The sequence below is a fragment of the Aspergillus ochraceoroseus genome (assembly GCF_002846915.1).
Source record: "Aspergillus ochraceoroseus IBT 24754 chromosome Unknown P175scaffold_1, whole genome shotgun sequence".
NCBI classification, from domain to species: domain Eukaryota; kingdom Fungi; phylum Ascomycota; class Eurotiomycetes; order Eurotiales; family Aspergillaceae; genus Aspergillus; species Aspergillus ochraceoroseus.
Window position 1 is genome coordinate 5,971,301 of NW_024468476.1, and position 14,490 is coordinate 5,985,790.

General features: G+C 26.6%; 1 protein-coding gene across 1 annotated transcript; it reads right to left on the reverse strand.

Annotated features, from left to right (window-relative positions):
* Positions 1 to 11,225: 11,225 nt before the first annotated feature.
* P175DRAFT_0507029 (uncharacterized protein) lies at positions 11,226 to 12,428 on the reverse strand (the record flags this gene model as incomplete). The annotated part of the gene is made up of 1 exon (XM_040898236.1): positions 11,226 to 12,428. One exon carries the CDS (start codon positions 12,426 to 12,428, stop codon positions 11,226 to 11,228), a length of 1,203 nt encoding a protein of 400 aa, XP_040756981.1.
* Between the last annotated feature and the right edge of the window lie 2,062 nt (positions 12,429 to 14,490).

Genomic DNA, 14,490 nt, shown 5'->3' on the forward strand with positions numbered 1-14,490 from the left:
TTTTATAAATAAGATAAGAAATATAGTAAGAAAGAAATTAGAGTAAATAAAATCTTTTTTAGATTTTTTTTAATCTATTTTTTTAAAACTTTTAATTTATCTTAGAATATATTATATAAGCTTTTAAAGAATAGGATTTTTTTAGATAATAATTTAATCTTATAATTATTAGATTAATAAAATAGCAGGTACTTAGCCTCCTTTAGTAAGAATATATTATAAAATTTAATAAACTTAGGGAGTAGTTATTCTTATAACTTAGATTTAATAATAATAATAAGATTTAAAATAACTTTAATATCTATAATAATAATAGTAAATATCTAGTATTTATAGTAAGTATATATAGTATAGATAGTAATTAAGATTCTAGTAATATTTTAATTCTTTAAAAATTTAGGGTAGGATGTCATGGTGTAGCCATGTACCTATCTGGTTAGATTCTGCCCTAACTATCCACCTCTACTCCTATATTTAAGCCATATTACCCCTAATCTTATTATAGCTCTTTAAGCTATATCCTTATCCTAACCTAATCTCTACCTATTATATCTATATATAGATAGCCTGAATATATACCCTACTATTAGTTATATTTATTACCTACCTACTTCCTATAATATTATATAGCTCTTATCCTAGATATAGTTATTACTAGTATATTAAAATAATCTAAACTATTCTTAATTATAGATTTAATTAAGAAATTTATAAGCTATATTATTAATAATCTTACTATTTAAATTATTTATTTTAAATCCTATAATAAATATATTAATTTCCTAAAAAAGAAGATTTATACTCTCTAAAATCAAGCTAATAAAGCTAGCCTAGAGCTAGCTAAGAAAAAGGGAATAGTATTATATTAGAAGAAAAAATTAAAAATAATCTAATAAAAATTAATTAAATTTAAATATATATTTATTATACTATAGATTACTACTATCTTTATTATATTTATTCTTATTACTACCCCTATTCTTACTAAATATACCCCCCTTATTAAAGTTATAGTAGCTAATATAATAAGAGTATCTATACCTATTTCTACTAGCCCTCTTTCTAGTATCTATCTTAGTAAGAAACTTCCTAACCTATAAAAATTTAATAATACCTATTCTAATCTCTATTACTTTATATAATAAATCTATAGTAAAATAAATATTAACTTAAACTATTTTCTAGTTATTAAAGCCTAACTAATCTATATAATAGGATATTTAACTAGAAAGGCTTATAAATTAATCTTACTTAAAATAAGATTTAATATTCTCTAGTTCCTAGACTATCCTAACTTACTTAATTATCTAGAAATAATATTTAGAAATCTTAATTAAGTTTAAAATATTTAAAACTACCTCTATAATTAAAAATAAAAAAACTTAAATTTTAATATTTATTTTATAAAGTTTTATTATCTTACTCTAGAAAAAGAAATACTTAATAATTCTTTAATATTTTTTTTAATCTAAAATATTTTAATTAAATTCTAAAATATATTACTTTATAATCCTACCCTATCTTAAAATTTTTAAGAATATATTAATTATCTCTAGTTACTAGAAAATTATTACTACTAATACTAGCTATAAATATTCTATTCTTATCTAATATCTAGTTCTTATTATTCTAGCCTAGTAGTACTAAAAAACCTCCCTAATTTTATCTTATCTAGTTACCTAGTTACACCTCCCGCGCCTAGAAGAGATTTAGATATTATAGATTTATCTTATACCTACTATATATTATATTCCTTTAGAAAAGGATAATATAAGTATAAGAAATATTTCTATTATAAAAATAAAGTATATTATATAAAGAATTATTCCTTATTTAATTAATATCTTATATAAATCTAAAAGTAAATAAATATACTAGTATATTATTCTAGCTTAATCTTTACTATAATATTACCTGCTCCTTATACTATAGTATGGAATAACTATCTTACTATTCTAGAGAAATCTAATTAATTATATTCTTTTAATACCCTACTTAACTTAGAAAATAAAATCTATCTAATTATAATTACTATCTAGTACTAGAATATATATAGAAGCCCTTACTACTAGATATATTATTTTACTTATTCTATATTATTACTAAATTAACTAACTCCCCTAATCCCTATTATATGCGTGCTAACCTAATAGTATAGTAGGTATAACTATATTAAGAAAATCTAAAAATACTAATTTATATTATAATTAATTCTAGAATTAAAGAAGTTAGTTTTATAAATTATTAATAAGTAAAAATATATAAATTAAAGATTATTTTACTTTTTTATTTAATATTCCTATCTAGCTTCTATAGTAAGGAAATAAAAGAAGGTATAATAACTTATTATATAAAGGCTAATCTATTATTAAATAATTATTATAATTAGAAATCTATCTTCTATATTACCTATCTCTCCTACTATCTAATTATCCTAAGACTAGCCTAACTTATTATATATAACCTAAAGATATATTTCTCTAACTAAATAACTATATTTAATAACTAATATTACTATAAATATTATAATATATTTCTTAAGCCTATAAGAATAAGGGCCCTAATAAATATCTCTTAGAAAAATTAACTTAAGTAATTAAATTAATAAAAAAAATTACTAGAGTTAAAATCTCTTATATTTATAAAAATATACTAAATATCCTTAAGAGTACTAGCTATATATACCTGCTATTTAATATAGAAATTATACTAGATTTTATTAGATAAAGTTAATAAAAAACTAAAATATAAAGATACTAGTCCTAAATTATTACTTATACTTTCCCTAAAATTATAAGATTTTTAAGATATATTTAATTCTTAAGAAGTAGAAAAGCTATTACTATATTAATTATATAACTATAATATTAAGATTTAAGAAGGAAAATAATTCTTATTTAGTAAATTATATTTAATATTATAAGTATAATTAATTACTTTAAAAAAATAGTTAGAAAAGAATTTAAAAAAAAGTTTTATATATTTTAGTTTATTTCTAGTTATTTCTTTTATCTTATTTATTAATAAACCTAAAAATAGCCTCTACCTATATATAGATTACTAAGAACTAAATATTATATTAATTAAGAATTATTACTTATTACCCTTAATTAAAAAAACCTTAAATAACTTATAAGAAATATAATACTTCTCTAAGATTAATTTAGTAATTATTTTTAATAATATCTATATTAAGAAGGGGTTAGAGTACCTAACTATTTTTTAAACTTATTTTAGGCTATATAAGTTCTTAATTATATTATTTAGCCTAACTAGTACTCTAGCTATTTTTTAATATTTTATAAATAATATTCTATAATAATATATAAATATATTTTATAATATATTCTTAAATAATATTCTAATTTATAGCTATATAAGAAAAAAATATACTAAATATTTAAAGTAAATATTATAAATTTTAAGAAATAATAACTTATATATAAAAATATTTAAGTATAAATTTTACTAGCTAGAAATTAAGTTCTTAAGTATTATTATTAAAAGAGAAGGTATTTATATAGATCCTGAGAAGATTAAGATTATAGTAGATTAAAAACTATTTAAAATAGTTATTAATATTAAGAGTTTTATAAGATTTACTAGATTTTACTAATACTTTATTAAAGGATTCTTATAGATTTTTATACTTATTATTATCTTAAAGAAAAAAGAAACTTTATTTTTATAGATTCTAACTTATTAGATTACTTTTAAAATACTAAAAGTAAAATTTATTAAAGAATTAATATTAAGGTCCTTTAATTAGGATTAACTAGTTATTTTAAAAATTAATATCTTAGATTTTATATCTACTAGAATATTATTATAATATAATAATAATAAAATTCTATATCTAGTAAAATTCTATTTAAAGAAAATAATTCTAACTAAGTATAATTATAAGATATATAATAAGGAGTTGCTAGTAATTATTTATTATTTAGAAGAATAGACTCTAGAACTAAAAGAATACTAGTATTTAATTAAGATTATAATTAACTATAGAAATCTAGAATATTTTATAATAATTAAAATATTAAATTAATAATAAGTCTAATAATCTAAATTTCTATTTTATTTTAATTTTATAATTAATTATTACCCAGGTAAGTATAGAGTAAAACTAGATAATTTAATTAGAAAGTTATAGAATTTTCTTAAGAAAGGGAATAAATACTTACTATACTAGAGTTAAATAATATTAAAAAGAAAAAATTTAGTAAGCTTCCTGCCTAAATATTTAGAGAAGTTATAGAGCTAGTAAATATTATAGTTAATCTAGTTCTAAGTTACTACTAGAAGGAAGTTAGTATACTTCTAGTTACTTAAGCTTAAAGAAGAAGAGACTATCTAGCTCTCTAAATAATTAAAAGAATATCTAGATAAAGATTATAAATAAGATCTAGCCCCTAATAATATTTTAGAAAGCCTAAAAAAGAATTATAATTATTATTTATTAATTATATTATTTAAGTATATTTATTATTCTAGATTCTTATTTTATTATAACTAACTATATATCCTTAATATAGAAGAATTAAAGATAAAACTAATATATAAATATTATAAGAGTATAGTTACTAGCTATTAAGATAGATTAAAAATCTATAAATTATTATTATAATTATATTACTAGCCTAGAATACTATAATTTATAGAGTAATAGATTTATAACTACTATATTTATAAATAATCTATACTTTATTAAGATAAGTATTAAAGAGTACTTTATTCCTTGCTTATATTTAAAAATTTCTAGAAAAATATATTTATTAATTTTATTATATATTTATTCTAAAGTTTAGGCTTTAATATTATTATAGTAGTAATTAATTAATTAATAAAATTTTAATATTATATTCCCTATAATAGTACCTATAATATTAAGGGAGCTATCTATCTATTTTAAGATTATATTTAGAAATTTTATAGATTTCTTAAGTCTATTATATTTAATTAAGAACCTTAATTTATATTAGTATTTTAGATATACTTAAATTATATCTTAAAAATAAGATTATTTTTATTTATTACTTATTACTTTAAGACTAATAAATAAACTAAATATATAAATATTATTTTAAAATAATATTTATAAATTTATATTAATTACTTATAAGATAATTAGACTAAATAGTTACTTATAATAAAATTTACTACTAATAATATTAATTTTAAGATTATTAAATATTTTTTATTCTTTATTTTATATAATTTTAATTTCTATATAAGATTTAAGCCTATCCTATTTAATTATTACCTATAAATTTATAATACTTACTAATTTACTCTAATTATAAAGTAAATATAGGAATATTATTATATTACTATAATTATTATTTAAGCTTATTATAAATATTATACTAATTAGAAATACTACCTTACTAGATACTATATTAAGAATTAATTAGTCTAATTAAATATTAAGAATATTATAACTCTATACCCCTAAAAAAAATTAGACTAGAAAAATCTAGATTCCTTCCTTATTAAAAGGATTATTAGTTCTTATATTTATAAATTAGACCTACTTAAGAATATAAAAATATATCTAGTATTTTATATTAAATTATTATACCTAATTATTAAAAATCTATTATCTAGATAAGAGGAAACTAAATCCCTATATATTAAAATTAATAATATTAAGAAATAGGAGATTAAGAAAGTAATTAATTTTTACTAGAATTACTATAGCTAAGATAGCTACCTATATTTAAAGTATATTATTAAGTAAGTTAAATATCTTATTATTATTAAAGTTCCTACTAATTACCTAAAAAATATTACTAAATATATTACTATCTATTATTACTATTACTTTAAAAAGCCTGGATTCTAGAAATACTTTACTAAAGCTTAGCTTAAGAGAGGGGATACTATTATAGTATAATTATATATTTATTTAGTTAGATTCTACCCTAATTATCTATCTTTACTTCTATATTTAAGTTATATTACTCCTAATTTTATTATAGCTCTTCAAGCTATATCCTTGTCCTAACCTAACCTCTACCTGTTGTACCTATACATAGATAGCCTGAATATACACCCTGCTGTTAGCTACACCTACTGCCCGCCTGCTCCCCGTGACATAGGAATTAAGATATTAAAGAGAAACTTTTAATAATATATTATATAATATTAAAATCTTTATAAATTTTAGAGATATATTATAGTATTTCTTATAATAAAAGCTTTTAAATAAAATAGTATAATTAATAAATCTAATCTAGGGATTATAGATCTTTAACTAGAATAATTTAAAAATAATAAGAAAATATATAAATTAAGTTATAAAAAAAGTAATATTTTTTTTAATATAATTATAAATTTTTTAAATTAAATAAATAAAATAAGTAATATAATTAAATTTTATTAAAATATTATTAAATTTTCTTAATAAAATAAGATTTTTTAATAATAATATCTCTAATTAATTATTTATAATTTAATTATAATTTATAAAATATTTATTCTTAATTTTAGAATTAATTATAATAAAAATTAGTAGAGTCTTATTAAGAATTTCTAGATTAATAAATAAGATTATTAATTTAGATTAGTAACTTTTTTTCTCTATTATTATTTTAGTTATTATAGTTTTTAATAAGTAGAGAGAGTACTAGAGATATTCTTAATTATAGCTTAGATTAGAAATACTCTATTTTCTAATTTAGAGAATAAAAGATATTTAGTAGGCAGGATTTTAATTAATAAGAGATATAAGTCTAGTTTAGTAGTAAATATAGAAATATAGCTAGTTAGTCTTTAATTAGGGTATAAATAGTTACTTATTAGGTATTTAGTACTACTATAGTAATAATATAGGTATTAGATTTAATAATTAAGGTAGTAAGTAATAAATAGATCTATTAGATCTTTAATAGGAATAATAATAATAGTAGGATTAATAGGACCTATAGGAATTTAGATAATAAAAGTTAGCTTTAAGATAGGTTAGAAAGGCTAGAAATTTTTTATAAATAAGGGTAGAGTAATACTTATATAATAATAATAATAATTTTCTAGATTTTATAAATAATTAGTAAAAATATAATAATCTTATAATAAGGCCTTAAAGTATATTAATAATTTTTAAAGTTTCTAATTAATAATTTATTCTAGAATTATAAATAAGATATCTTTATTTATATTTTTTTCTAATATAAGATATTAAAATTTAGTAAAAAAAATACTAAACTTATAATAAATTTATTAAAGATAGAATAAATTAATATAAATATTAATTTTTAAATTTAGATTTTTAAAAACTTTCTCTAGAATTTCTAAAATCTTAATATAATTATTTAATTTATAGATTCTATTTTAAATATATAATAAAATTTAGATATATAAGATTTCTTTAAAGTAACTAGTTATATAAGTTATTTAATTATTTAGGGTTAGAAAATAATTAAAGTTTATAATTATTTTTTAATAAATTTAAAAAATAAAGTATCTTAAGTTATTTTATTAATTATTAAACTTATTAAAATTAAGAAGTTATTTAGAAATTTAGATAGTAAAAATAAATATAATAAAGATAATAATAATAATAAAAGAAATAGTAATATTAGTATCTCTTTTAGAAGGAGATAATAATTAAAAAAGTATATTATTTTAAATAAGTATTTTAAATAATTTTTATTAAATTTTTTTAACTTATATTTTTTAATATTTAATTATACTATTTTTTTATTAAATATAATTAAGAAAATTAATAATAATAAAATATAAAATAAATAATTTATAAAGTTTTTTTATAGTAGTAATAAAAAATTAATATATTTTAATAATATATTATCTTAATTTATTAAAAATATTATATAAGAGAGTTTCTATATTTTTAAATAATATAAATAATAAAATAAGTATAATAGTAATAATTAACTCCTAATAAAGAGAAGCTATATAATATTAGGGTATAAAGTTAGATTTAGATATTTATTAATTAAGAGCTAACTAGATAGAATAGTAGAATAGTAGGTATTAGATAATAAATAGGATATAGCTTAAAGAACTATAATAAGATTAAGAATAATATAGCTTAAATATAGGAATAAGGGTGGATAGTTAAGGCAGAATCTAACTAGATAGGTACTATGGCTTCGCGCCGTGACATAATTACTAGAATCTTTAGTTACTACTATCTAGATAATAAGATATAGATTACTAGAAAAGATTAGTATATATTTATTTTTATTAATTATAACTAGAGGTTCTAGTAATTACTAGTAACTACTAATAAAATTAGAAATTCTAGTTATTACTAGTAATATCTAGTAATTATTAGAATCTCTAGTTACTACTATCTAGATAAAAGATATAGATTATTAGAAAAGATTAGTATATATTTATTTTTATTAATTATAATTAGAAGTTCTAGTACTACTAGTAATTACTAGTAAAATTAGAAATTCTAGTAATTACTAGTAAAATTAGAAATTCTAGTAATTACTAGTAAAATTAGAAATTCTAGTAATTACTAGTAAAATTAGAAATTCTAGTTATTACTAGTAATATCTAGAAGTTCTAGTACTACTAGCCCTACTAGTAATAACTAGAACTTCTAATTTTACTAGTAATTACTAGTAGTACTAGAACTTCTAGATATTACTAGTAATAACTAGATATATATTCTACTATAATATACTATAAAAAGTATACTATACTAAATCTTGTCTTACTAGGTAATATTTTACTACTTAAATTAGGTATGACTAGTTATAACTAGTATTACTAGATAAATAATTTTAAATCCTATAGCTTTATAAAATATATTACTAACTTATTACTAGTATTATTATATATAGTAATGAAATTTGGTTATTACTGGTCCTAACTAGTCAAATTTGGTAGCCACCTGGCGACCTGGCGACCTGGCAAGCCACAACCTCATTACCTGGGAGGTTGCGGCTCGCCAGGTCACCAGGTCGCCAGGTGGCTACCAAATTTGACAAGTTGGGACCAGGTAGGACTAGTAATGACCAAATTCCATTACTATATATAATAATACTAGTAGTAAGTTAGTAATATATTCTATAAAGCTATAAGATTTAAAATTACCTATCTAGTAGTACTAGTTATGACTAGTCATGCCTAATTTAAGTAGTAAAATACTACCTGGTAAGACAAGATTTAATATAGTATACTTTTTATAGTATAATATAGTATATTATTTCTAGTTAAGATTAGTCAAGACTAGTACTTACTTAAGTAAAATATATATCTAGATTAGATTATTATAATTAGTTTTAAAAAAGAACTAATCTTATTAATAATTATTAGTAATTACTAGAATTTCTAATTTTATTAGTAATTACTAGTAATAATTAGAATTTCTAATTTTATTAGTAGTTACTAGTAATAACTAGAATTTCTAATTTTATTAGTAATTACTAGTAATAACTAGAATTTCTAATTTTATTAGTAGTTACTAGTAATTACTAGAATTTCTAATTTTATTAGTAGTTACTAGTAATTACTATAAGAGCATGTGATTCAGGCAACATGTCTAAACTATTAGACTAAAAGGTTACTATGATTAGACCTAATGTCTAATCTGCCCAAATCCTACCTTATATACCCTAGCAATTATTACCTTGGCACTAGTGCACCTAGTACACGCCATGATAATTACTAGAATCTTTAGTTACTATTATCTAGATAATAAGATATAGATTACTAGAAAAGATTAGTATATATTTATTTTTATTAATTATAACTAGAAGTTCTAGTAATTACTAGTAACTACTAATAAAATTAGAAATTCTAGTTATTACTAGTAATATCTAGTAATTATTAAAATCTCTAATTACTATTATCTAGATAAAAGATATAGATTATTAGAAAAGATTAATATATATTTATTTTTATTAATTATAACTAGAGGTTCTAGCCCTACTAGTAATTACTAGTAAAATTAGAAGTTCTAGTTATTACTAGTAGGGCTAGAAGTTCTAGTACTACTAGATATTACTAGTAATAACTAGAACTTCTAATTTTATTAGTAATTACTAGTAGGGCTAGTAATACTAGTAATAACTAGATATATATTCTATTATAATATACTATAAAAAGTATACCATACTAAATCTTGTCTTGCCAGGTAGTATTTTACCACTTGAATTAGGCATGACTGGTCATAACCAGTATTACTAGATAGATGATTTTGAATCCCGCAACTTTACAGAATATATTACTGACTTACTACTAGTATTGTCACATATGGTAATGAAATTTGGTTATTACTGGTCCTAACTAGTCAAATTTGGTAGCCACCTGGCGACCTGGCGACCTGGCGAGCTGTACATTCATTACCTGGTTCTCTTCTCTTCTGACTTGAAAGTACGGTCATGTATTAAGCTGTACGCGTAACAAAGGAAAGATTGGAAACAGAAAGTGGTAAAGAGGAGGGGTAGACATAACATTGCATGCAGGGAGCCTATTGGTAGTGATTTGTTGTTTAATCTCCAGGGAATTCTCTTATCCTGATATATTACCTACTATCATACAGAGATTATGAAGTTCTTAAACAGGCACGGGTCATCTTTTAGCTTGCATGAACTGTCAGATGACATCAGGTTTTTATTACTTGCTTACTATACACTACAGTGTAGTCTGGTGAAAAGAAAATAATTGTCTAGTACGTGGGAGTGGGTGTCTATCAAAGGAATGAATTATCCACATACAAACACCGCAGAATGGTATCATAAAAACAGAAGTAAGCCATGGGCCAGACTTGCAGAACAATGCAACGACTCCCAATGAGCATGCCCTCTAGACACGAAACAAATCACCGTCCCATCCTTGGAACCAGTGCACAGTGACAAAGGAAAAAAAAACAAAAGAAAGGCTTGGTGTCAAGTCTGCAGTATTCAAGCAGATAAACCATCACGGGGAATATCAAACGCAACGAGCAATCAGTCAGAGTAACCAAAACCAAACGCGCTCAAATGCAGTCCGACAGAGAACAATAATATCAATCGCTCACCCTTCCAATATGAGGGTGTTCAAAAATGCTTCCTGGGAAAAGCAATAATAATCCATCACTCACCCTTCCAATATTAGGGTGTTCAAAAATGCTTTCTGGTAAAAGCATAAATAATAATCCAACACTATTACTTTTCATGTTCAGAGCCTGGGTTCATGTTGCCCAGGTTGATGCGGGTTGTGATAAAAAAAAAACAAAAGCCAAAAAAGTACGGTGGGGAGGGGGTTTAGACTGTCCGCTTCCGAAGAATCTCCTCACAGTTGGCATCAAAACGCATATTCCACACACGGATGCTGTTCATGAGCTTTTCCGTGTACTCCAACTCGCGATCGCGACCAAAGATGGAATCCACAAATTCACATCCGGCGTTGCGGCCCATCGACACCGTGCCCTTGCCCCCTTCACGGTTGGCCGCCTTCCACATAAACTGTTCGCAAGTTCTTAGCAGCTTCTTAAATCGCGCCCACAAGCGCTCTCCACTTTCCAAAAAGTCTTCCACCGTTTCCTGCGCATCCGGGTCCTGGATCCGGTCCAAGCACTCGTCGGCCCGCTTCACCTTACCCGCCAGTTTAATTAGCAACAGCCAGAGTTCGCCCGCGACATCGGCCATTGGAGTTGAAGCACCGTGGTGAAAGACAGTCCAGTCGTAGATCCACTTGCCGAGAGAGTTGGCATCGAATACGCTGCCGAGCAGGATGATGGGCGCCTCCGTGGGATCCCAGTTCTTGATCGAATAACCGGCCGGGATTCCCGCACGGGTGGCGTCGGCCTCAGTGGCTTTGGGGGGTGGTTTGGAGGCGGTTGCAGGCTTGGTGGTGGGCTTGGGGGGGTTCCGCGTCGACGTCGACTGACGGCGAGCGCGGGATCGTTTGGCGGCATCGGCGTCATCATAGACAGGAACCTGGGTAGAGTAAAAATATTGATCAGTTGGGGGCTTTTGCTTCCGCTGCGGCGTTGACGGGCGCCGGCGGGACTTGTTTAGTTCCTCGCGAGAGGCGTATCGGGGCACAGCATCATCGAATCCATCATCGACCACATCCACAAAGATAGATCGCTTCCGGAATGACTGCGGTCGCGGAGGACCACCATTATCCCAGATACCTGCGGGGGCACTCGGCATGGTTCCGCGACGACGTGAGGACGGATTGGCACCAAAAAAAGCACTTACATTCTCGTGCTTACTCGACGGGGTGCCATATTCGGGCATGGCTTCGTAGAAGCTGTGGTTGTAACCGGAATGCCATGACCCGGTGTCCTTGGTAGGGGCGGCGTAGCTTGCCTTGCGCTGATGACGCTTGGAGGTGCCTCGAGGCGATGTATAAGGGCTGGCGAACTGGGTGGCGTAGTAGGCGTAGTGAGGCGAAGTTGGGGGGGAGTTCATGTAGTCGAACGAGGACCACCCCGGAGGTGGACTAGAGTAATGGTACATTATCGCGAGTCGAGCATGAGAATCGAGTCACGAGTCGAAATCAAATAATCCAAGAGACAAAGAAAATCGATAACTTTTTGTTTCCCGGAGACAGCCCCAAAAGAAATACCGATTAAAAAAAAAAAAAAAAAAAAAAAAAAACACACACACAGCAGTAACAATAACCCGAATAGAGCAGAGGCAAAACAACTTCACAACCCAAGTATATTATACAGGATATCGTCCAAAAAAACCCGATCGACGCCGATCAAAAGGACAACAAAATCGGAAGATCGATGATGAGGACCGTCACCGCGGTACGGATTCTAGGGGAGAGGAGGGTGGACAGGTTTTGTGCGAACGGTGCATTTGAACGATGTCAGGTGCCCGGACGTTGGGGAGGAAGAGGTTGTCGTTGTCGTGGAAGAGAAAGCGAGTGAAAATCCCTGCAGAGAAGCAGAGAGGCTCAACGCGATCGAGAGAGCTTCTCTGGGAATCAGACTCCAGGAAGATCCAAAGGGAAGCGAGAAGGAGATCCTGGGGAATGGAATCAATCCAAAAGTCAGCGACCCAAGAAAGGGATGGAGGTGAGTAACAGAGTGTGTTGTGTGTGTATGGATAGATAGTTGGGTATAGGAGAGAGGAGAAAGAAAGAAAGTGAGCGAAGGAGAGTTTTGTAAGGATTATTAACTAAGGCAGTGAAGTGTGGATTCAGCAAACTTGTAAGCGGGCACAGGTGGGGGGGTGGAAACTTTGGTATGGTATTGTTCAGCTGGTGGTATTTACCGTAATTTTCTTTTTCTCGTGGAAGATGTTTCGAGTTCAGGCCCAACCAGTTCAGGTAGTTAAAAGGATGGGTTCCAGAAGAATATGAATTATAATTATTAACTAACTATTCTACCAAAGGAATCATAGTAATAAGGAATCCGTGGATTCTCAAGGCAAAAGTGCTGTAGAGGGATTGGGTCTTTATACTTCTAATCTGACTACAATGTCTCTCACGAGGAAGAGTCTGAGTCACACGCTGTTGGGCATTGCATTGCCATACGGAGTACTACTTCTTAACAGGCGTGCCTTTATCGACTCACACGGCCCGACGATATGGGAACCTACCAGAGCGGCTACCAGAAGGGCTATAAATGCTGATCCTGAGTCACAGTCTTTTTAGGCTGCCTATTGCAGTGGCGATGTGTGTACTGATAATCATTCTGTTTTCTGGTTGATCAAACGGATGCATCCGCCTGCATCCATGGATCAAGGACTCCATCTGGGTACAAAATAAGCTCATTCTCAAATCCAGTCTGACTTTATCGCTGACTTGCTGGGCAGCAAAAGATAATGGGGTTTGTGGACGGCTCTCGTACAGAGACCAAATCATATTGAGCTACAGGAACTATTGGACTGTTCTTGTCCAACTTGAATCATCCCGGAGTAACCAATAATCGATTACAAGAAATTAAACCTTTCATGGAGGTGTAGTCTTGCGAGTCGGTAGTCTTCAGAGGATAGTTGATAATTTCTTATTTCATATGAGACACTTGTAGTTTTACTAGTCTACGGAATATAGGAGAATCCACCGTCAGGCCCACCAACAGAGTTTTCACTCCTTGCCCTGGGATAAATCATAACTAACATTCCGCTGTATATATATTATCTCTATTCTGGTCTATTTATTTATTTATATTTCTTTTTTCTTCTGGTTCTTCGTGGTATTGTATCGTACATACACAACTGTATTTCGTTGCATAGTACTCTGTACCCCGTCTTATGGATCCATGGTACATCCTCCTTTTCCCAACCTAACTCGTACTTCATTCACATGTAGCTGCATACTTGACGATATTGGGTTGTTTTCAAATCGAGGGATGGGCCAAATTCCCATACTATACTCTAAAGTACTCCGTTTGTCCATCATTCCACTTTTGTAAAGAAAAAAAAAAAAAAAAAAAAAAGGTTCGTCAGAATTCCTTAATATGTTCCCCCTTTTCTCCCAGCCTCATGCCGATCTCTCGCGCCAGGAGAAGGAATGGCCAAAATATGAGACGAATTTTCTATTTTCTATTTTTTTTTTTTCTTTTCCCAC